This window comes from Crocodylus siamensis, chromosome 1 (genome assembly GCF_052110815.1).
Source record: "Crocodylus siamensis isolate JL-2025a chromosome 1, ASM5211081v1, whole genome shotgun sequence".
Lineage (NCBI taxonomy): Eukaryota > Metazoa > Chordata > Crocodylia > Crocodylidae > Crocodylus > Crocodylus siamensis.
Window position 1 is genome coordinate 46,660,120 of NC_143395.1, and position 25,350 is coordinate 46,685,469.

The 25,350-nt window shown below is 41.4% G+C and overlaps 1 protein-coding gene across 2 annotated transcripts in view; it reads left to right on the forward strand.

Moving 5' to 3' along the window:
- ZNF451 (zinc finger protein 451) overlaps window positions 1–25,127 on the forward strand; it is a 47,161-nt gene extending 22,034 nt beyond the window's left edge. For both annotated transcript variants that reach the window (XM_090034435.1, XM_090034444.1), the window contains 10 exons: window positions 1,606–1,771; window positions 2,267–2,393; window positions 4,678–4,831; window positions 6,830–6,977; window positions 9,109–10,754; window positions 12,103–12,243; window positions 13,290–13,420; window positions 14,034–14,220; window positions 19,730–19,798; window positions 24,448–25,127. In XM_090034435.1, coding sequence (XP_089890561.1) covers window positions 1,606–1,771; window positions 2,267–2,393; window positions 4,678–4,831; window positions 6,830–6,977; window positions 9,109–10,754; window positions 12,103–12,243; window positions 13,290–13,420; window positions 14,034–14,220; window positions 19,730–19,798; window positions 24,448–24,500 — 2,822 coding nt within the window. In that variant the 3' untranslated portion in view covers window positions 24,501–25,127. The remainder of the gene's footprint in view (window positions 1–1,605; window positions 1,772–2,266; window positions 2,394–4,677; window positions 4,832–6,829; window positions 6,978–9,108; window positions 10,755–12,102; window positions 12,244–13,289; window positions 13,421–14,033; window positions 14,221–19,729; window positions 19,799–24,447) is intronic.
- The last annotated feature ends 223 nt before the right edge of the window (window positions 25,128–25,350 follow it).

Here is a 25,350-nt window from a genome sequence, read left to right on the forward strand (position 1 = left end):
TTTGGGCATCTCCCATGACCCTCACCAGGGTAGTGACCAGCCAATTACTTGACTGGGTCTAAGCTTGCCCTGGCCCCTTCTTGGACAACTCTATACCCTCACCCACACATGCTGAACTCCTAGCTCTCTGTGTTCCCCCTCCCCCCACTGGGGCTCTTCATCGCTGCCCTCATTGGGACTGCCCTCTCACTGGGCCTCCTCATCTCCTTGGGTCTTGCACCCCCACATGGGTTAAAGTGGCTGCACTCCCCTTGGTGTCTTGCACCTGGCATTTCCTGGGGGCTCCCACACCACTGAGAGCCCCCTCAGGCCACCCACTCCCGGCAGGGTGCAGTTTTAGGTCATGCCCAGGACCAAAAGACTCCAGTCATCCCCTGCAGCTCCTGCCCTTACCTCCTGGGTGGTGCATTCAGCTTTGCAGCCAGGCGATGTTACTGCCTGGCCTGTCAATAGGGAACTGCTCTGATTATATAGGTGGCCAGAGATCTAAAATGGCTACCGCACTCAAGCACCTGCTGTCTGCTTGGCTCAGCTCTTGAAATGGCAGGCACCAACAGTGCCCTGCCACACTTGCATTATAACAAACTGTATAATTGCATATCATTTAAGCATGTAAACAGCTTACATGTATAGGAACCCTTTGGCCACACGGTTTTACTTTCAAATGGAGGATGGTTACATTACAATTATATAAATTGTGAAATTTCAATTTCAAGGCTGCTATTTGAGGTATATGGTGCTCTAAGAAACAGGTAAGAATCTTAATGAGGTGAGAAAAACTAACCATGCACTTTGTTAACAACTTTGAAGTGTGCAGCCTAGTAAAAACAGGGTTTTTTGTCTGGGGTTTGTTTTTCCTCCTGTCCTGGAGCAAAGTACTTAGAATACTGCTACGCAATACATGTTTTATTAGACATGCCCATTAGCTCTACATGCACTAGCTACTGACTAGAGGCAGTGTTGCATGTCTGCCAATAAGCTCCATTTTTCAAGTTGGTGAAGCTTTGCAAGCAAGTCAGTAATAGATTTATATCACTTGTCCAGAAGCTAGTATGATGTGTCTTAGCGCAATGCTTCCCTGTGTGATAGAGGTATACAATCAATTGTTGCTTTAAAATTCTTCTTTACATGTTTTTCGTACTATTTAACATTCGTGTTCCATATGCTGGGTATAGGAAATACTTGGGTAATGTTAGCTACCTCCAAAGACAAAACCATCAGGTAGAAATCTAATTTGCACAACTTATTGATAGGGGGAAAAATCCTTTTTCTTTATATAATAAATAAGGAATCAAAGTGGATTTTAAATATCTGTATCCATTTGTATAGTGTGTGTGTGTATATATATTGAGTAGGTGTTGGAATCAGCATGCATAAATCATTTTATCATAAACAGTTGAAAATTATGAAATTGTGGTCTTTTTCCTAGAGTAAAATAAAACCTTTCTGGTTCATCAAAGCCCTCTTTTTGTGTAATATAACAGCTTTGTTTTGCCTTGTCAGTATAATCTGATGGTAAGCGTTCAGTTGCTTCATTTTAAAGAAAAGAAAAGTTTCTGATATTGTCAGGGCTGTGTACCTGAAAGTTTTTGTCTCACAATACAGGTCTCAAGCCAGGTATGGTTAATTATGGAAGAGGTGGATTCAAGAGGGCAGGTGGATTCCAGAGGGCAGGCCAGACACCAGTGAAGAGCAGTCCTATTTTATGTCCTGTAATGCATTGCAACAGAAAATTTGATAATGGGCATCTTCTGTTAGGCCACCTGAAAAGGTAAGAGTATATCCCAGGTCAAAAGAGAACATCACTGAACATGTGTGATTGTGAGGCATTGCCTCAGATCTGTATCATACTGCCCTATAATTTTAGTATTCCTTTTGGAAAGAGGCTGCCAGTGTGCAATGAATTTTTATACAGGCAGAACATCAGGAACTTTTCAGTGTTTCTGTTGTTGCCTTAAAACTTGCATTTTTAAAAACTGATGCTTTCTCCCCTAGTTAATCCTATTGTTTTTCCCCTTGCTTAGTAAGCATTAAAATGAGCAAATTTCAGTCATCATTACACTTATGACACACAAACTGGGATTTGAATGACATTAGCCAATACTCAGTGAAACTGCCTAACAATCTTGTTTTTGTTTGCTTGAACGGACAATTAATTAGCTGGGTTTTTTTTTAACCCTGATGCTTCAAATTACTGTACTTTCTTCCAAGGAAACCTATTCTTTTGCTTAGTGGAATCATTTTTGTTGTTTTCCTTTTTTTATAGATTTGATCATTCTCCTTGTGACCCAACAATTACACTCCATGGAGCTCCAGCTAGTGCCGTTGCCTGTGTGATATGTTTTAAAAGATTTGTTACCTCACAGGAGTACTGCGAACATCTTGTATCTAAGGTAAGAATATCTGATTAGGTATTCATGTGACTGAATATTGCTGTGTCAAAGCAACTGGAGTCACTGGCAGCCAAGGGTCAAGAGTTAAAGGCCTAAAGGGGCACAAGCCTGAAGAAGCTTAAGAAGATTTTCTTCTGTAGCCCAGTGGATAGGACTGTCTTGTAGGTTCTTGTCCCTACTTCCCATCACTGTTGAAACGTGTAGACAGTCACTAGTTTTAAAAACAGACATAAACCTGGAAGCAGAGACTAGAACTTGCTAGAAAGCAGAGGCAGATTGGGTAAGGAGCAGGAAGCAGAGCAGTTGATGAGGCAGGGGAAGAGGATTGGAGTAGCACTAATTCAGATGGTGCAAGGCTAATTTTGGGGCATGTCTGTGGAAAAAAATTGGCCCCCACTTTCCTAGGCAAAGCTCTAGCCACTAAGATATTGGGCAGCCAGTGGGAAGAGGCACCACCCCTACCTATAACTCTGAGCTGAATTAAACGGTCAGTGGGAGTTGAATGTGTTTTTTGATCTGCTCAAGAGTAGCCCTTTCTGGGGACTTGAACGGAGTTTGGCCACTTCCCAGGACCAATTAGAATCTCTCTGGAACATGTTGGGCTTTACTGCATAAGTGTCTCACTCTGCGTCCCTTCTGCACAGATGCATATGCCCAGGTCTGACTGCCTAGGGACCCTGGCAGGTCAAAATGGAGATGTAGGCTGGATTTAGGTACGTAATGAGTTTTTAGGGCAGGAAATTTGAATTGCTAAAACTTGATTTTTTTCCACCTACATCTTACTTAAGCACCTGCTGAGTTGGTTTGAGCCTAGTCACTTGCCAGTAAGGCTGTAGAATTCTTAACTATCAGGACCAAGTTTTTTGTCTTTTTGTACCTGGTATTAATTTCATGGTGATAGGTACATCTAAATGAGTTTGACCATTTTACCTGGCTCCCAGTGATTTCATTAGGGACTTGTGTTTTAGGGTAAAATGTGGCCTTTAAAAGAAGAAAAAAATCTAATTTTAAATGTAACGTTCTTCAAACAGTTATCTTTGACATAACTACAGCCCCTTTTTTGGAGGTCCCCTATTTAGGTCTTTGTCTAGCCTAGCATTTCCCAACCAGTGTGCCATATACACTGGTGTGCTTTAGCATTTTGGGCTGGAGCCACACCCCCTGCCTGCTGCTGCTGCAGACACAGACAGATGGGGAGCGTGGCTCCAGCCAGACAGCCCAAAATGCTACCAAGCTGTCCACTCACTACCTACTCCTGCTGTCCTGCTCTGTCTGGTGTGCCGTGATGCTTTTTTTATTTAGGTAAGTATGCTGTGGGGCAAAAAAGGTTGGAAAATGCTTGTCTAGTTGATACCTCTATCTGGTGAAAACCCATGCATCTTCTGTACTAAGTCTGAGTTCAGATTACCTTCAGTTATGCTTATTTGGAGACTATGTGTTAACTCTGTCTTAGATTTTTGTCATGGCTGACAACTTGTGGCACGTGATCATGCATAGAAAGTTAATTCATTTCTGATCAAGAGGGTCAACAGCATTTTGCAGGTTTTCCCTTGTCACTTGACTTGGTTTAGCTTCAGATTTGCCAGCATCATAACTTAAGATTGTACACGTACATAATCTTAAGGAAGGCAGTACTTGAGCAGAACTGATAGAGAGGCATACAGATAAGGTTTCTTAATCTATTTCATTGTTTGGTCCAGTTTTCAGTTGCTTATAAATTCCCATTCTTGGTGCTGAAATTTCTCTATAGTAGAGCTGGCTTCTGGCTAAATGTATGGGTTTTTTTATTTTTTTAATATTTCTATTAAAGTTAAAAAAAATACTTCTTAACAGAGTATGGGGAGGGATGTATATTCTCTTGCACCTCCCTCTTTTTTTTTAAAGGTCATTTTTGTGTAGGGGTTCTAGCAACTGCAGCCTTTTGTCTCTTCTACATTTGTATTGTGAACACTGTAAATTACATCATCTCCCCCAGCTGTTTCAGTGCATGGGAAGGAACTGGTTTTGGGGAATAAGTTGAGGGTGTGTGGTGAAAAATGATGAGGTCTGTTTGTTCCTGTAGGGACAAGGCAGAGGATTTCAGAAAGTGAAAGAATGTCCTTTAAAATTCTCTTTTGTATTAGTAACTTGTACTGAACTGTAGCATAGAGAAATAGTACAGCATTTTAAGTGGTCTATTAAAACTCTACCTAATATTTAAACACCTGTTTATTTAAACCTGAAAACCTTTTCTTTTAATATCATTGGATTTTATTTAACTTTAGTTATGTTGTTCATCTTTCAGATAAATGAAAATGATGGGCATAAAAGAGATCTCCCTCCACAGCTTATTCAGTGCTTTGCATGTCCTCACTGCTTCCTTCTTTTCAGCCTAAGAGATGAATGTTTGAAGCATATGTCTGGAAAGAATCACTTCCTCCAGGTTTTTAAATTGAGTGGTATGTTGTAACTAGAATGTGACTTCATGTCTTTCTGATATTGTATCTAAGCAGTGTAAGGCAATATATTTTCAACTGTAAATGAAAGAAAACCATTACCTCTGTGCCTTTCTAAGATGATTCTTAATTTGGAAAGAAATGCACAAAATATGAAGGCCATATGACTTGCATTGTCCTCTTCCAAGATTTGGTATCTTGCTAATATAAAGAGAGATGCTTTAGGATTTCATATCTGTTTGTGCATTAGTGGTTCTCGTTACGTTTTCTAAATTGGAAGTAGATTTATACTCCTCATTGCCGTAACAGAACATCTTCATTATGTCTTGGGCCCTGTGTGGAATTTGATCCTCCACTCTAAATCATCATGGTTGGTTGCAGACCATGGGCAGGGAGCCCACCAATCAGCGAATTTCTTGGGCTAGACTGCCACATCTTCAATTTAAAGCACCATACAAATTGGCCATAAAAATACCTGACGTTAGGGATTGGCAACATACAGTTGACAGGCTGGATCCAGCCCACGGAGCCCAGTGGCTTTGTGTGTGCTCATGCTAGGGCTAAGCAGTAAGTAGCTGTGCTGGGTCTGGGCAAATTCCAGCTGTGCTCTTACTGCCACTGCTCTTTCCCATTACCCCCAAAACTCTTATCGGCTGTGGCTTGGGTACAGCTTCCAACTGGTTGGGAGCTGTGCCATGACCAGGCAGCTGGAATTTTCATCCAAGCTGTTGATGTTGTCACCCCTCCTGTTTTTCCCCCATCTTTCCTTTTCTCTCACCCCAGAAGTTGCAGCAGCATAAATATAGCTTCCACATGCCTGGCTCTGGTGCACTTTCTCACCAGCTGGAAGCTGTGCGTATGCCCCAGCTGGGGAGCAGGGTTCTGGGAGAAGCCACAGCTGCATAGGCAAAGCTCCCAGCTGTCTGGTCCCATGTGGGCACAGGGAAAGCACTTGCTGCTGATGCTCTGTGCCAGATGAGCTGAGTTGTTATTACCTGCAACTTGAAAAGTTTTCCAGCTGCTGTTTGCCATTCTATGGTGTCTTAAATTGGATATATGTGTTAGTACGCTTGCCCTTGATACTGTGATTAACACATTAGTTGTGGCATAAATGTAATGTATAGAGAGGCCCTTACTCCCACATCACCAATAATAAAGCCTAGTGGCTAAATAAAGCCCTCACTGTTCCATGTACAATTCAACTGATTGCACAGTTGTACAGATGGGAACTTGTAAAACAGTTGTGGTGATGGCTGTTAATTGAAGGTCACTCAGTGTTAGCTGTTAAATCAGCTTTTGAGTTTTAGTATAATAATAAGTATAGTATATAATAACACTTAGCAAGTGGATGAGACTGCAAAAATATATAATGGAATTGATTTTTTTTGAATGAGAAAGGTGCAATATATTCCTTATGACCCTAAAGTGCAGTTCTAGCCTAAAAACTAACCATGTAAATATGGCATTATCACAGTCAACTCTGATACTACTTTCTTACAATACAGCAGGGGATGTTGTATTGTATAATAATGACTACAAAGCTTATTTCAGAAACTACTTCCTTTTCTTTTTTCCATTAAAAATTTTTAGTTTATTTTTAGTCTTACAGTACAGAGAATCTATTAGATATATAGTTCTGCCCCTAGAATCAGTCTAAGAAACATAGTATGAAGCACTGAAGAAAGGGAGATACTCCAAAAGATACTATAACAAGCTTGTATGTAGTGTTATGTATTTTTCTTACACACTGATGTGTTTTCCCCAAAAATGTGGAAATATAATAAAAGCAAAGAAGTTAGGGGAGCAGGCTTTAATGACAGAGGAAAAAAACATCATTTGCCAAAGTCAAAGAGGGGATCAGTAATGGAATTCAGAAGAGGAGACTGGGACATGCTCCTACCAATTGGCAAGGATGATGAATAGTAATTGTTCATAGAATTAAAGTATCTCAAGCTGAGGTTTTGAATATGTGGCTTCATTTTATACCATGTCATGTTACAGATGAATCAGGAACTGCACTTCCTTTGCCTTTTCCAACCTACGCAAAGAAGCTTCTGGTATCCTTATGCAAAGAGGTCCCATTCCAGGTTAAATGCACATCCTGCCGCCAGACATTGGGGTCACATATGGAGCTAACAGCACACTTCAGGTTTGCAAGAGTTTACCCGTAGGAAATGAATGTGCCTATGTAGCTACTTGTTGTTCTCATGTTTTTAAATATCATATAGCTCCATAGTTTGGTGTCAAACTTGTTGTAAATTCCACTTCTACCCTAGTTGTTTCAGCTTGTGATATGTTAGTATTGGCTCAAATGTAATCCTTTGGGGAGTATTATAGACCTGTTTAAAATACCCTAAGCATTTGGGATTGCTTATTATACGTTACTGTTATGTACTAAAACCACGTGCCATAATTTTATACAGTAGTTCTAAAGAGCAAAATTTTTCCCATTCAGAGAGCTGACTTAGTTGGGGAAAGTGGGGAGGAAGTGTTCCTGAAAGAAGTATTTTAAGAAAAGAATTGGAGGAGACCGAACAGATTGTGGGTGAATAGAAAATGGAAGACTTAAAGCATAGAACATAAAGAGCTAGAGGTGTGAAAGGTATGAGCAAGGGAACAGTAATGAGAGAAGACTTGAAAGGGCAAAGAGCATATAAAGAAAAAGATAGCAGAGATGTAGATGAGAGCAAGATCACAGGAGGGAGGGCATATTGTTTATATGTAAAGCGCAAGGCAAGAAGCTAATGAAAGCATTTCATTTGTGGGAGGGGGGAATGTAATATGTCTCGGATTAATAAAAAGGGGAAAAAACTCATTAGGGGCTTTTTGGGTACAAAATGAGAGAGTTCAGCAAAGGCAGGATTGGAAAGGTAAAAAGCACAGTTACTAAACTACAAGCTGAATAAGGCAAAGACAGCCCTCATCCTCTAAATCATATGAGGATAGTGGATGTCAGTGTATGTGACTACATCTTTTAAGACAGGTGATCTCAGAGATGTATTGAAATCCTTCAGTTAGTAGCAAGGTTGTTGGTTGTAGCCGTGTTGGTCTAAGGACATAATGCAGGCAAGGTTCTTTGGGTAGTTTTTCACATCTACCCAAAGAAGCTTGCCTCAGTAGTTGCAATAATTTTTCCTCTATCCATCTTTCCCCTTAAATCATAAAGTTAGCTGTTGGTTTGTGTGTTGCCTACAGATCCATTACAAATAATGTTATGCATATCGTGTTAAGACTTGCCTTTCCAGTAGTGCCTACTATTGTAACCTTGCTTGAACTCTGCACACCACTGGATCAGTTGAAGGTCCTGATCAATCTACTGCTCCCTTCCTTGGTTTAAGAGGTAGGGGGGAAAAAAATGTTTGGATCATTTGGGTAAGAAATATTGATAGGTGAACTGATCCCATAATTAAGCTGTGTTAGGCTTTGTGGGGAGAGAGGAGCTGTGTAGAGCTTGTCCTTCAAAAATATGAGAGGATGAGTAAGTGGGTCAGTCCTTCCACTTTTACCCCAGGAGTGAAACACTAGAGAGCTTTGATCATATAACACCCAGGAAAGAGGAAAAAATATGCCTCCCTACCTCGTCCCAGTTACAGATTGAAGAATGATTACATGTATAAGTGATTTCTTGTTCCATTCCAGACCAGCTGTCATCCCTTTTCAATTTACTCCTCCTCAGCAACATCCTCATCCTCAACAGCCTAGTGCCAGTGAGTGCCTGTAAGAGGCCTTTCAGCTTGAGTATATTCCCTCAATGCTATGCTTAAGTGCCTCTAATCTGGAAGCAAAGTATGCTGTTCCCAGCATGGGTGAGCCCTAATTTGGTAGAGTATTGAGGCATTAAAAATGTACAACAGAAATACAGAGGGCTTTTTGGTTGCCTGATTTTCTTTAACAGGTATTTTCTAGGTAGTGAATATTCAGAGGTCTATATATGCCTAGCTAGAATCCACTTTTAAATTCAGGAAATAAAGTAATATAACCAAAATGGTGATATTTATTAAGTCAGTGTTTTTAAAGAGAAATAATTTAAAAAGAAAAGCTGCATGTACTGGTACTAGCACGTCATTTAGTACAGTGATAAAACATTGCTAGGTATGGGATCATTTGGTCAGTATGCAATTAAACCTGTTAAAGTACATACAGAAAGAATATTATTTCTCTGTCAATGCAGTTGGTGGTAAGAAATGGTTGGGTATTTAAAATGCTTACTGTGTAGGTGCAGCTGAAATCTGAAATGTTTAGAGCTCTGAATGTGTCTTTTATATTTATGTCCGATTTAGAACTCGTTGTCGAAATTCTGGCCCTGTAGTACTGTCGGAGAAGAGCATTTCCCAGGTGGCAGAAATATTTGTAGCAAGAGGTCGCTGTCAAAATTGTGATAAGCTCTTTGCTGATGACAACCAGATCAAACAGCATAACCAAACAACTCAGCACAAGGTTAAAATTATTACCACAATGGAAGAATCCATCTTGATTTTCTGTCATATCAATGGAAGAAAGAAAAACTCGTCTCATATCAGCCAGACAATAAATCGGTCAAAATCATCACTACTTAAGAGACCACTGACTTTGAGTGAGTCTGCTAATGAAAATAATTCTGCCATTTCAAAACAGAAGAATAATTTAGAAAACAAAAATCAGGAAGTTGGAATAAAATTAGGTCAAGATGATACATGCAAAATAAAAGCCTGGTTTTGTGAATGTTTTTTGAAGTTTTCTTCTGAAGAGTCAGTAGAAAAGCACATTTTTTCAGCAAATAGAATCTGTTATAAATGTGCGGTCTGTGGGAAGCTTGCTGAAAACTCAAGCATTATCAGCCTCCATATGAGTCGGTTCCACGGAGGGGCACACTTGACTAATTTCCTTTTCTGGTGTCGAGCATGTAATGCAGATTTATCAAAAGAAGAGAATGTTATGGCACATGTGACTGAATTTCATGGTGGACATAGTTACTATTTTGAGCAGGAAGAAGCTCTAGAGGATGAATCTATGCCATTTTCTGACACAGTTTGTAGTACCTCAGTTAAATGTGAAGAAAACGTTGCTATCTCTATAGAGCGGTCCCCTGGGAAAAATCCCACTTTAGGAAAATGGCAGTGCTGCATTTGTGAGGAAATGTTTGATTCTGAAGGTAGTGTTAAAGAGCATTGCATGTCTTTAGAAAGCCATGAATTTCACAAATATTGCTGTGGATTGTGCAAAAATCACTTTCGTAAAATAGAAACGCTATACCGACACTGCCAGACGCACCACAGTCAACAAATGCAGGTTAAATATTATTGTGGTATTTGTGGGAATCTCTTTTTTGATGTTGAGGAAGAATTTCTAACACATTATAAGTCTTCCCATAGCATGGATTATATGTTTGTGTCTGAGCAAACTGAACCATCAATAAAAATTGAAGAAGATGTTTTGCCATTAGAAGAAGAAAACTATCTAAGCTGTGGCTGCCGAGAAGATTACGTCTCAAAAGCAACTAGAAAGATAGATTATGATATTTGTCTGAAAAACATGCTAAAAAAAGGAAATCTGTGGTTTCGCTGTTGCTTCTGTACAGCAACAGCACAAAATTACGCAGACTTGAATGACCACCTCAGCAGTCACCCAACACAGAAGTGCACCCAAGTGACGTATGTTGTGAAGTGTAGTGCATGCAGCAAAAATTTTACTGATCTTAAGAGTGCCCATCAACACTACCATGATAAACATTGCTTCTTGCAGAAGCCTGATACAACACAGTTCAGTTCAAAAGAAGAAAGCAATGTCTTTAAATTCACAGCAAGCGGTGCTTGTGTGGGTAAGAAGCCTGACAAACTGAAGCTTTCTGAAAAGTTTCCTAAAAGATCAAAATCTCCCTCTTCAAAGGGACCCATAGATGGAAAGAAAGGAAGAAGTAAGAAAACGCATTCGCCAGAACCTAATGAAGGTATATGGAAATTCTTTGTAGTGTTAATACTCAGTAGAAAAATCATTGCTGTAGTTCACTTGTATAGCAGTTGTTTAGTAAACCTGTATTCTGTCATTAGTATTCTGTATTTTCAGTTCTTTAAACAAAACAAAATTCCGGGAGTTTTTCGGGTTTTATATTCCAAACTTAAATACCAGGTTGAAATCAGGATAAAAGGAAGAACAGAAAAAAATATATTGGTTTAAATTGGGGAAAATAATAAATTTTTGGAGGGCTGAGAGCATGTTCACATGTGCACATGTGCCCCCTGGATGGGAAAGTGTGCTAGGGGGAGAACCCATCCGCCCCAGCCCAGCACTGGCCCCGCACTGCCTGAGGGCCCAGAACAGGGGAGCCAGTGTGAGGCCAGCCTTGGTGGGGATGGACCCCTCAGGACCCCCATGCCTGCTCTGCCAGGTTCTGTCTAGCCAGGGCAGGGCACGGGACAGAGCCACGGCTTGTCCAAGGGGCATGGGGAGGGGCTCGCATCTCCCACCACTGCACAAGTCCCACAAGGCACAGGGGTGCGTGAAAACATGTAAATCAGTAAAAACCAAATAACTTCAATAAAAAAACCTCAGGTAATTTATTGGTGAAATTTGGTAAAAACCAAAAATTCAGAAGACTATCATGCACATCTCTAGTTTGCACACAGAAAAATTTATATTCCATTCATAGTTTCAAAGTTGTAATTTTAACTCTGAGAACTAAACTTGAATATCCTTTTTACTCCACCCTCACTACTTTATTACTTCTAGAAACAAAAACAAATAGCTGATGTTGGTGTGATACAGGACTTGGCTTTGATGTCCAGATCAATGGAGCAGTGCTGAGTACTTCCAGTTTTGTGATCAAGACAGACATAGCGACATACAGAGCTCCAAACAGACTTCTCACATGGAGCAGTGTCAGTGCTACATATAAATTCCAAGTGGTTAAAAAATCACTAGGGAAATAATTCTGTTTAGTTTCATAGTTGGTAGGGTTGGAAGGGACCTGAGCAGATCATCAAGTCCGACCCCCTGCCATGGCAGGAAAGAGTACTGGGGTCAAATGACCCTGGCAAGGTGTTCATCTAGCCTCCTTTTAAAGACCCCGCAGGGTAGGAGCCAACACCACTTCTCTTGGAAGTTGGTTCCAGCTCCTAGCCGCCCTGACAGTGAAGTAGCGTCTCCTGATATCTAGCCTGAGTAATATCAGTAGTAAATAGTACTGACCATAATTCTCACTTACAATTATTTGGGAGTTTATTTTTGCAAACATGTCTGAAATTTTAATGTTCAGTTTAAACAAATTTGGGTACACTCACATTGTATATTTTATACAGTTCAAGACAGGGAGCTGCCAGATTTTGACTACCTCAAGACCATGACTCACATTGTGTTGGTGGATTTAGACAATTGGGGAAGCTTTTTCACTCGTCTTCCGGCTAGCCTGAATCAAGGGACATTTATCTGGGGATTTCAAGGTAAAGATTATCTCAGGAAATATCAGTAAATGCTTAACAAAAAGGCACAAATAATCTAATAGAGCTTTATAGAACCAAGAAGGGCAAAGAACGTGATCTTTTTCGTACCCAGAGTTAGATCACTTGAATATACCAACCTGGGGCAGGAGCCTATTCTCTGCTGTTAAAGTTCCTCAAGTCTGTTGTTATAGCACTAAGCATAATTCTAAGTCATCCTGCTTGGGTGCTTAATTGGTGGAATAGGATGTAGCCCATGGAGTTTAGCAGTAACCTACAAAAAATGTAAAGTGATGTATTGCACGTTATTAACATACTCATGCGACTGATTAAAGAATACTACTATATGCCAGCTACAGAATGCCCTTGTGTTTTCTTTTACATTGTTGAATAACCCTTTCATAATAGAAGTTTTCACTTCTGTGCATAATAAATAACACATCTGTGACTTTGAGAGTAGGAGGGATAATGGGAAGAGAACTGATTTGAGGAATTTCCTTGGTGACTTCTGCATATTTGCTCTTACCAATAAGATACCTTCATTTACAGTATTAGGTGATCACAACTCTTACTGAGGGCTTTTTTTCCTTCAGGCTGGCCATTCTGGAAGCTTCAGTGTTTAGAACCATGGATGTTATAAACAGAAACAGACTGTACACATTTATTAAACTAATTATGCTAATCCCCTCCTCCCACCACTTAAATGGTTTTGTTGAAAATATATTACCCAATTTTCTTGTGGGAGTAACACTGCATGATAGTAACTTCAGAAGTTGCATTAAGCATTTTTTATTTTGGTAATGCAATGATTTGAGATAAATTGAAATGGTACATGTTTATAAATATGATGGCTTTTCCAGGAGTAACCAAGAAATTGATATAAAAACTAACTTGAAAAGTTTTACTGGGGGTCATAGAATTCAGGATACTTCTTTTGTCAACATTTGTATTCAATAATACACCATACTTGGTTAAAAAAAAGTTAGTTACTTGCTCTTTTTACTATTGGCTTATCAATGACATGTATCTATTTTTGCTTCACTGTTTAGGAGGATGTAGCAACTGGAAGCCTCCAGATAAATGCAAAATCTTTGATTATCTTAATAAGATAGGATGTTTCTTCCTTCATCCACGTTGTGGGACCAGAAGAGAAGCTGCAGACTTTGCACTCTGCATGCAAGTACGTTATATTACTGTGTGTGGTTGCTGGTTATTTTGCTATTTGGAACAAGCTGGGTGGGAGATGATTAGGCCAATTAAATTGAATTCGTTGGTGGAATTTTCAAGTTTTTGTTCAGTATTAGAAAGAACTGAAGCAGTGATAAGAGCAAAGTTTAGCCATTGATAAGTATTTATGAAAATCCCATGTTGACAGTAAGTTTCATACCATTGTTCTTGTCCATGTAAATCATGTTAGTGCTTGCATCAAGATATATTTATTTTTAATGCTGTATGTTAAGTTCAGATGTCAAAGTTTCCATGAGTGTGTTCCTTCTATTATGTCAAACACAAATACTAGTGGAGAGTCTTGTTTTGTGCTAAGTAAAGAACTGAATATTCAGAGTGAATATATTCTCTAGTGACATTGATATGGTTATCTTCTTTTTCATATGGATCTCTGATTTACTTAGTAGAATTCATACTTAATAACAAGAAAGCAGGTTCTGGCAATAGAAAAAGAAATTGGTTTTAAATGTTACATTTAAGAAGAAATTTTTCTCCGGGAAACCTACTTATATCAAAATACTGTGTGATACCTAAAATGTTTTAATTTCTTCCTTATTCCCGTCTAGGCTGGCCGTCTGGATGAACACCTCCCCAAACAAATTCCTTTTACTGTTCTTTCTGGAGACCAAAGTTTTCTAGAACTGGAGAAGCAGTTTAAGTTGACTCATCGATCAGCTCACATTCTAAATCCTCATCACATAGACGGAGACATGATGTGTGCCTTATTAAATAGCATTTCGGATACCACAAAAGGTAGTATATAAAGAATGAGCAGAATCCATCCAGTAAAATAAATGGATACTAATGTTGAGAAAAACAGCTATGATTTGTTTATCCTTGGTGCTTTATTACCCAATAGTCATATTTCTGACTCCCCCTCCCCCTGCCGGGTTGTTCCTGCCTGCCACTTCTTGAAGAACTAACTTTTGGACTTTCTGGCCTTACTCGGTATACCCTCTTGGGTCCAGAATCGCATTCCACACAGTCTTAACAAGCTATACCCGGTATTATTTATTGAACTTGCTTGTTAAATTGCGTGCTGAATTTGGGAAAGTAGTATTTCAACCTGTGACTGAAGTGTACTCCTTGCTCCCACACTTCTGAGATGCTAGTCACCAGTAACAGGATTTAAACTGACATCACCATAACCATCGTTCTTTGAATCTGTAGTTTGTGTTGATCTGAAATCTACACTGTCTGTTGTTTTGGAATCCAAAGTGGCTCTACCTCCTTGCCCCTGTAGCACAGGGAAGGGTGGTGGCCGTGGGGAAGCTCACATGCCTAGCCAGCTGCAGTGGAGGGGGGACAAAGCTGCAGCTGGGCAGCTCCTGTCCCAGTGCATAAGGCTCCATCTTCCAACTGCCTTTCACCCACTCAGGCACCTGCAGGTGCCTGCTCATCATGCCAGTTATAATTATCCCATAGAGTCATTAATAACTGTGCTGGGTTTTTAAGATAACTGCTATAAAATATGTGTACAAACATGAACTTTTTTGCATAATGAAATGGTAGTAGTGTGTTGTTACCATCTTGAGCTATAAGTCCTAGGGATTTCTTGGCCTTCCAGCAAGCTTTTAGTATTGTAAGATTTCAAAGGATCAAATTAATATCCCTGTCACATTTTGATTTTTAGCTAGGACAGCTTGGTTGATATTTGTTTTTCCCTTACTAAGCTGGTGATTGTCTTGCTTAGAAGCTCTCATGATCTTTGTAGTTGGATTCAAAGTTGTAGACCATGATGGTCCAGGGAATATGCAAGAAAAAATGATTTTTTGCCAATATCTTTTTTTTGAACCAACTGTATAGTTGAGAGAGATGTTTGTGCTTTAGGGCACAGACTTTAGAAAGAGTACTCTCTGCCCAAATATGTCTTAATATCTCTTTGATATAGTTGGTCTAATAAAAGATATTACTAAAGAAACCTTGTTTGTCAACTTGCATGAAATTTTTACAGTTTTGCTGGCTCTAGACTTGCCAACTCTTACAGGATTTGAACTGATGAGTGCAAGTTATGTGCACTGAAAAGCTGAGTCACACTGCAGGATTGAGTTTACTGGGAGCTCTGAATTTTCCGTTTGCTTTGTATCAGATTCCTCCGGCTTCCTCCTTTTTTTTTTTCCTCCCAGTTTTCTCTCCACATTTTCCTATCTCTCTGATTTGAAATGCCAAATCCACCTTATCAGCCCCGCTGTCAGTGTCTGTTATCTCTTTTGTTAAACAATTTTCAAACAAAAAAACCCTTCGTCTCATGCTGTCTCATTTTTTTGGGATGCTTTCTGCAGACATTAGCAGAATTAACAGTCATGCTAAGGCCTTTTGGTACCTTTTTGGGAAAAATAACCTAGAGTCTCTGGCAGTTCAGTGGGTTTTATTATAGTGTTAAAAGTGTTTGTATATGGGTTATAATATGCATTTTAGTACCTATATAGCGAGCCATGGGGAAGGAATGTGTTAAAAAGATAGTGAAGCAAGAGCCCAGTCTACATGTGGGACAATATGGACCTCTAGCATCAACAAATTTGAATAGCTGTGTTGACTTCAACAAAGTGGGGATTGCCTATTATACCCAGGAGACTCCAGGGAAGCTGATTTGAGATGAACATGGCAATAGAGAGGACAAGTAGAGTCTGCTTCAGAGGGAATATCTGAAGACAGAGACCAGGGAAGGAGTTTGAGCTCTCTGGATCTGGGAGACTAGGAAGAAAAGAGCTGCAGTAAACTTTGGGCTTACAGAGCTGTGCAGTCTGAATGGGGGACAGAAGGAATCCTTAACCTCCTGGAATAAACGAAACCTCTTTCAGGTGGCCTTTGTGTCAATAAATGCCTTTATTTTTCCTCTAGGCCAATACGGCTACAACCTGGAGACTTGATTTTCTTCAGCAAGAGCTGTCTGCTTTTGCCACTTCAGGTTGTACTTGTTCTCCCCAACAAAAGACAAAGTTCCTCTCTCTTGAGCTGAACTGAAAGCTATCTTCTTCAGTCAGGGCCACAAAATGACCAGGGAGGGTCAGAGATGGAAAGGCTAGGGTCTCAAACTGGAAAGGAGCTAGGGAGCTGCTCTAGAAACCTGAACCTAGGCTGGCCTTGGGAGGGGAGGCAGTCTGAGACCAGATAAGCTGGCACTGATTAGAAATAAGCATCACCCTGGGAGGACTGTGTGGTGGCAGCTTGTGGGGACACTTGGGTGGAATAAACGCATGTAGTTCCCTTTATGGTATAAACTGTCCAGAAAGAAGAAAAGGGGGAAATGTGATTCTTGGGGAGAGTGTGGAATGTATAGGAGACCCTTAGATTATTTTATTTCTACAGAAGGGAGAAAATTACTGATTATAGAATGCAGGTTTATTTAATATTTTATTGATCCTGTCTTGTCGAGGATCAATAAAAGACACGGACCTTTTGGTGTTATTTTAAACCTATACTAATATACTCCACCATAGATGCTCTTATTCTTGGAATAAAAGTGGCTTTGGGCGTAAGAACAGAAACAAGTTAGGCTGAAGTAGAAGGCAGGGCTTGACCTATAGTAGTTACTCCTCTTTTGAGGGCTTAATTAGTACAGTTTAGTTTTCATTGACTATGGAATAAGTTCTGGACAGATGGGTGGTTCCTGTGGAACAAACACCTGCAGTTCTGTAAAGCTCAACCCTTGTTTAATGCTCTTCTGATCTTAACTTGGTTAATCATAACTCAAAACTGCTCTTATTCTAGAATAATTGTTTCACAGAGAGGCTGTGCTGGTACAACTGGCAAAAATTCTCTCAGGTAGGCAAGGCTAAATGTGGTATGTCTGCAAAATTTCAAATGAATCCAGTCCCTCCTTACAATGACTTGATTCTTATTTCAGAATACAATGAGATGCCTTCATATTCAAATTAAAAATAGGCACATTCACATCACATTTGATCAGCAGTCAGCAATATTTTTTCAGTGGTGGGCCAGAGTGACCCAGCTCAGATCTGTGTCAGGCTGGTAATAGCACCTGGCTGTTTGTACTTCCACTGCTTCCCTGCTACTTGGACACATGTTGACAGAAGCAAAGTCCCCTGAATGGGCAAAGTGGCTGCCTCATAGATTCAGCCTGTTGCTGACCCCTGATCATCAGTATAGTGCATCCAGTCACTAAAGCCACAGTGTTTTTTGTGAAAAGGTGAGTCTTGGAGTAATCTAAGGGCAAGCTAAGAAAATCCAGGAGTTTTGCAGACAGTTGATGATGTGATCTGTTAACACCTGTTATGATGGCAGTCCCCTCACAAGGAAACTGATGCCTTCAGCTATCTGAAGGGGACCGCTGAATCAAGTGACCCTACTTGATCACTTTTAAGATACCATTGGTATAGCTTTATGCTGATTACCCCTACACATAAGTCACTAGTTTGAAGTCTTCAGCTTCACCTACTCAGGAGGGTCCTCTGTCAGGTTTCCCAAATAAAATCCTCCAAGGAAGTTATCAGGAAGACCTTGGCTTGAAATAGGACATATTTGATCTAACCACATTCTCCTACTTACCATGAGTCAGTCTTTTCAGAATCTCAGGGTACCTGTAGTTGTGTGGGGAGGCTGCTCCACATTATAATTACTAATGCTGATTAACATGTCTCCAGCAGCCTCCGCGTCTCATGTATTAGCATTCCTGTGCTTCAAAATGAAGGTATGGGCACTTTAGTTAAAGCTCATTCGAGCTTTAGTGAAAGCGCCCCCATTGCCATTTTGAAGCACAGGGATACACGAGACACTGTGGGCGATTTTTTTTTTTAGAGTGGTTCTGAGAGCTGCTCTACTTAAAGCACCTCCCCCCACCCTCAGAACACATGTAAAAATGCCCTAAGTTTTTAGTGCTCATCCCAGGAAATAAAGGGGTGGAGTAATTGGTTCAACTCTTTTGTTTTTGGGTCCACCCCTCCTGCCTGCAGGGCTCTCCCAGCGCACAGTCTGTACAGCTCTCTCTGCTGCTGCCCTCCCATGATCCCTGCCCAGTCCAGGCTCTGCTGGCGCTGCTGGGCATGAGTGAGTTGGCAGCAGGGGAGGGGGTTGCAACCTGGATTTTAGGGTTGCAGCAAAAAAAGGATGGGAGCCACTGGTTTAGCATAAGACCCCCTTATCCAATGTACCAAAAACCATTGTGTGAGACAAGATATTCTGCAGTTGAGATTAAAATTAGGTAGCTGGTAAATGAAAAGCATCTTTATGGAAGGGTTTACCCCTCCCTTCCACTCCCCTTGCAGCCTCAAGTTTTTTCAAGGTAAGGCCATACTTTGGTACCTTTCCTACCCAAAGACGTATTTTGGATCCTTTCCAGCATTGACTACTAATCTTGCCAGATGGTTGGAGTGAGACCATTCTGTTGTTAGGTGTCTTGTGCCTAAATGCAGCAAAATATTTCTGGCATCTCTGGGGACTTGTGACCTATGATTGATACCAGCTGCATTTTTAGAAATGGGAAAGGATCAGTGATGTTGCTATTCAAAGGAGATACAGGAAAATGTTTTAGGGCCAAATAATAAGTGCATTTGGCTCTTTTAGATGACCCAACTTAGGTGCACAAATACCCTCAGAGCATGTGCATATTGAGTAGTATGTACACAACCCTCAACTCATGCTTATTGGGTTATTTGTGTCTTAGGTACAGAGGCCTTTGGAAATGTGCGGTGGGGGGTGCTGCCATGATGAGTCCTTGAAAATGGTGCCTGGCCCCATGATCTGTCCACAAAATCGGTCAGCACCCCCCGCCCCTTACTCCCCCAATGTTGGGTCCTGGACATCTTCTGAAAGTGATGTTAGAGTTAGGTTTTGAGCAGGTAGAGTTAAATTCTGGGGCATTGTTTGGAGAATGTATTGCACACATCTTTAACATATGTAACTGTTTTTATAATTTATTGCAGGGGTTGTGAACCGGGGGTACACTTACCCCTGGGGTATGTGAGAAGGCCCTAGGGGGTATGTGTAAGTGTGTGGGGATGCAGCGCTGCCATGCACCATCCTACACTGCCTCGCAGGCATCACCCACCCACCTGGACATGGCGGGGCGGGGAGAGCTTGCACGTGGCAGCTGCTGCCACTGCATCCAGTCACGTGAACCCCACCCTTCCTCTAGCTCAGCAGCCAAGGGTACACTGCTCTGCATCTGGTTGCCTGGTGGGGGGCAATGATCAAAAAAAGCTGAAAACCCCTGATTTATTTCATTTTTAAGCTGTCTTCAACCTTTATTTTGGGAGGGCAGCATATAAATCTGAATGAATATTTTTTTTTGTATTTGTTTCAGACAGTGAAGATGAAGATGATATTAAAAAGACGGTGCAGATGAGTTTAGAAGAAACAAAGAAACAGGAAGGTATATTTTAATTTTCATTTCACTTATTTGAGAGATTACCTGTTGGTTAGAGAATTAGAAACTGAATTACAGAACATAATAATTTGTGTCAAACGTCTCTTAAAGAATGCAGTGTCAAATAGTTTAATTACAGTTCTTTGGTTCATTGAGCATTTATGAACAATAAGCAGATATTGAAAAATAAAGAAAAGTGTGTGCACTAGTCAGAAAAGAATGCCACCTGACTCAACTTTCACTGGAGTTCAACTTTCAACTCCTCCCTAGAGGACTGAAGGCCTCATTTTTGGGGACGTCACTTCATACCAGTCTTAATTAGTTTGACTCCATTAACTTCAGTGGCGTTGTTCCTGAAACGCATGTAATTAGTTCAGAGTTAAACAATAGGTCTTGGCTGGGCAATTCTAGCCTGTTTAGAACTAAGCTGTAAATTTGCATGCAGTTAGCTTGACCTGCCCTTTGTGTATATAGTTGTCTGGTCAGCAGCTGGTATTAAGTGGAGTTCTCCAGGGGATGGTCCGCAGGCCTGTCTTGTTTAATATTTTTTTTATCTATGACTTGGAAGATGGAATGGAGTACACCCTCAGCAAGTTTGCAGATGATACGAAGCTGTGGGGAGTAGTAGATACACTGGAGGGTAGGGATAAGATTCAGAGAGACCTTGACATATTGGAGGATTGGACTGAGAAAAAAATTCAGGAGGTTCAATAAGGACAAGTTCAAAATCCTATATTTAGGATAGAACAAGCCCATGCACCAATACAGGGCGGGGACTGACTGGCTAAGCAGCAGCTCCTCAAAGAAGGACCTTGGGGTTACAGTAGACAATAAGGTGACTATGAGCCAACAGTGTCCCCTTATTGTAAAGAATGCTAACAGTATACTGGGCTCATTAGTAAGAGCATTGCCAGCAGGTCAAAGGAAATAATTCTTCCCCTCTATTCAGCACTGGTTAGACCGCATCTGGAGTATTGTCCAGTTTTGGGCTCCCCGCTACAGAAGGGATGTAGACAGATTGGAGAGAATCTGGTGGAGGGCAGTGAAAATGGTTAGGGGGCAGGGGTACTTACGACGAGACTGAGGGAATGGCTTAGTTAGTTTGGGGAGGAGAAGACTGAGGGAGGCGGGATTTAACAGCAGCCTTCAACTACCTGAAGGGGGGTTTCAAAGAGGATGGAGCTAGACTGCTCTCAGTGGTGGCAGATGGAAGAACAAGGAGCAATGGTCATTGCAGCAGGGGAATTTTAGGTTGGATATTAGGAAAAACTTTTTCACTGGGAGGGTAGCAAAGCACTGGAACAGGTTTCCCAGGTTGTAGAATTTCCATTCCTGGAAGCTTTTAAGACCCAGGTAGACAAAGCTTTGGCTGGGATGATCAAGTTGGGGATGGTCCTGCTTTGAGTCGGGGATTGAACTAGATCAGGGGTAGGCAGTGTTTTTTGGTCGGAGTACTGAAAATCCCCACAACGCCTACCTTAGAAGGTGCCAGAGTGCCAGCATGCCAGAAAAACAAAATGAAGTCAGGTCTAAGAAGAGTGGTGGCTCCTTAAGGAGATGATCCTCCAAGCCCAAAGGGAGGTAATCCCAACATGGATCAAAGGGGGCAAGAGGGTGCAAAAGCCCCCATGGCTTACCAAAAGCATCCAGGAATGTCTCCTAGCTAAAAGGGAAGCGTACACGCAATAGATGGGAGGTGCCATCACCAGGGAAGACTACATTGTGGTTGCTCGAGGATGCAGGGGGGCAGCCAGGAAGGCCAAGGTGGAGATTGAACTGGGACTAGCCAAGGACAACAAGAAGTCCTTTTTTAAATACATAGGGGGCAAAAAGAAGGTACTGGGTAAAGTGGGACCCCTGCAGGACACGCTAGGAAATCTGGTCGTCACACCAGATGACAAAGCTAACCTATTAAACGATTTCTTTGCCTCCATTTTCCTGAGCAAGGACTGGATCAGCCCCCCCCACTGGGACCCCCTCAGGCCCCAGGGGAGGCGCACCCAGGCCAAGGGTCAGAGTGGTTCTAGTCGGGGAACTTCTGGAGGAACTGGATGTATTTAAATTAGCTGGTCCGGACGATCTCCACCCCAGAGTGCTGAGGGAATTAGCTGAGGTCGTTGCAAGACCTCTGGCATGGCTTTATGAGCACTCATGGTGCTCTGGTGTGGTGCCAGAGGATTGGAAGAGGGCCAGTGTGGTTCCCATGTTCAAAAAGAGGAGGAAGGAGGACCTGGGAAACTATAGGCTGGTTAGTCTTACCTCGATCTTGGGCAAGCTTTTTGAGAGAATTATCCTGGCACATGTCCACGAGGGGCCAGCAGGGGAGATCATGCTTAGGGGTAACCAACACGGGTTAATCAGTGGCAGGTCCTGTCAGACCAACCTGGTGGCCTTCTACGACCAGGTCACCAAATCCTTAGATGCAGGGGTAGCAGTGGACATAGTCTTTCTGGACTTTCAGAAGGCTTTTGACACTGCCTCTCACCCCGTTCTCATTAAGAAACTGGGGTCTGTGGTGTTGGCGACCCAATTGACTGTGTAGGTGTCAACTGGCTGGAGGGCCGCACCCAGAGAGTGGTGGTGGATGGGTCATTTTCGACCTGGAGGGATGTGGGCAGTGGGGTCCCTCGGGGCTCGGTCCTCGGGCCTGCACTGTTCAACTTCTTCATCAGTGACTTGGACGAGGGGGTAAAAAGCACCCTGTTCAGTTTTGCTGACAGCACTAAGATATGGAGAGATGTGGGCACGCTAGAAGGGAGGAATAGGTTGCAGTCAGACCTAGACAGGTCACAGGGGTGGGCGAATGAGAACAGGATGGGATTCAATACCGACAAGTGCAAGGTGATGCACCTGGGGAGGAAGAACCAGCACCATACCTACAGGCTGGGGAACTCCCTTCTTGTCAGTGCAGAGGCAGAAAAGGATCTAGGAGTCATCATTGATGCCAAGATGAACATGGGCCAGCAGTGTGGGGATGCAGTCAGGAAGGCTAACCGCACCTTGTCATGCATCCACAGATGCATCTCAAGCAGGTCCAAGGAGGTGATCCTCCCCCCTCTGTGCGGCACTGGTCAGGCCGCAGCTGGAGTACTGCGTCCAGTTCTGGGCGTCGCACTTCAGGAGGGATGTGGACAACATGGAGAGGGTCCAGAGGAGGGCCACCCGCATGATCGGGGGCAGTAGGGCAGGCCTTATGAGGAGAGGCTACGGGACCTGAACCTGTTCAGCCTCCAGAAGAGAAGGCTGAGGGGGGATCTAGTGGCCTGTTACAAACTAGTCAGGGGGGGACCAGCAGGCATTGGGGGAGTCCCTGTTCCCCCGAGCACTGCCAGGAGTGACCAGGAATAACAGTCACAAGCTGGCAGAGGGTAGATTCATACTAGACATCAGGAGGCGCTACTTCACGGTCAGGGCGGGTAGGGTCTGGAACCAGCTTCCAAGAGAAGTGGTGCTGGCTCCTACCCTGGGGGTCTTTAAGAGGAGGCTAGGTGAACACCTTGCTTGGGTCATTTGACCCCAGTACTCTTTCCTGCCATGGCAGGGGGTTGGACTTGATGATCTGCTCAGGTCCCTTCCAACCCTACCAACTATGAAACTCTGACTTCATTGAGGAGTTCTAGCTGTGGTTGATTCTTTGTTTTTGGACCTTTCCTCCATGCAGGACCTAAACCATGCATGGTTGATCCTCACTGTTAGCAATATCAAATATAGTTGAGCAGGAGCTCATCCATCAGTACAATTGTAATGGTTTCAATTGCATGTCCTGATCTAAATCCAGATTGTACCAGGTCTAGAATAATAACCTGAATTTGTCAAAAAAAAGTTTTAAATGTTTATTGTACTAAATATGATCAACATTTTCATGGCAATAATTAGATTACCATCACTGTCACAAACTACTCAGCCTTCATTTAAAACTGTCTGTAATTGGGAACCTGGCTGTGGCTTTCTAAAACAGAGGAGCATTTTTATTATTAATGAATTAGCTCAGTCCCTGAAGCAGTACTAAACCATGTGAACAAGCACAAGTGCAGTACACTTGCGTGTGTATTTTGTGGTTGTAAAAGGAGCTTTAATAGTCGTTTTAGATATGCCTTCTTTATCTGCAGAGGCCAATGCAGTACCAGCTTTTCTGTACTTCTTTACCAACATGTTTTATTTCTGACTTGGATGGAACACTACTAAAGCTAGAGTTCATTGTTTCTTTCTCTGCTCATTTCTTGGCCCTGCTAATGAAACTAGCAGCAGCACTGTCTGTTATGATTGCCCATTTTGTGCATAGAATACCTATTGACTGGGAAGTGGACTGTTTTATTGAAGCTTTTCTATTTGACACATCTTTTAAGTTTGTTCAGTTATTTTTGTAGTTGGCTTTTTCTGTTCATTTTTGTTCCTCAATCTAATATTTATAACAAACACCTCTACTGCATACCTTTAACTAAGTGTCCTAATGCAAGAATTGGCACATTCCAGTCAATGGTGCTTCGCACATTTTTGAATTCTGAATACATAGTATGAAAATTGCCTTGATAAGGTTGACTGTGATTGCACACAGTTTTAAAGTAGTAAGTATTTCTCCTTTAAGTGATATTGACATAAGTATGTACATAATGAGTTGCCAACCCACAATTTGAAAATCTAATTTTCTTATGCAGAGCAAGATGCAGAACTGCAAGAAGCTATCAAGCGAAGTCTGGAGGACATATAAAAGAAGTTACTGCTGTATGCTAGTAGCATGCCATCTAAGCTGTTTATGGAAATGGACACTTATTCATCCATTTACAAAGGGTCAGGAAATACTGCTTTAAAGCACTTATATGTTTAGATTTGTAATATAACATGTTGCTGTTTGAGTCATGCAATTTAACATCTGGAGTTTATAGATGTGTATATACTGCAACTTATTATGTGTGATAGAAGAAAATAAATTTTAAAAGCCTTTCATGTTCCTTTTTCTAATGAATGATGACTATGAGGTAATGAATCATGAGTTTCTGCTGACATCATCAGAACTTGTAGCCTAAAAAGTAGGCTCTTCTTACCCTGCTGGCTCTTGCATTTAATTCTTCTTTTGTAAAATGTTGTGTTTTTTTTAATGTATTTACTTTTTTTCCATGTACCTTTTACAGGAGATAAAAATGAGTAAGCCTCCATTGTTTCAGAGCAGCTTACCTTGCCAGTCTTTTTCTAATGAGGAGTTTGGACCCCTCTCCTTCAACTAATAATGCATGGGCAGGTCCCTGTGCCTCCGCAAAGCTTTGCAAGATCAGGACATTTAGATAAATAGCTATTTTCTGCTATTTTTATTTTTAATAAATGTGGTATCTTAATTTGTTATGCTAGCTGGGTTAAAATTTAATGTTTCTATTCCTGTCTTGATAAAAGCTGGAGCAAAGTTTGTAAATAAAACAAATTTCCCTTGCAATTACCTCTTAGAGGTACAAGTGAAATAATTTCTGTATTCTACTTTCTCTGTTGCACATTTTTTTTTCTTTATAAAGGGAGCTTAATTTCCATATTTTAATATAATTAAACATTAATTATTTTATGTTTTTACT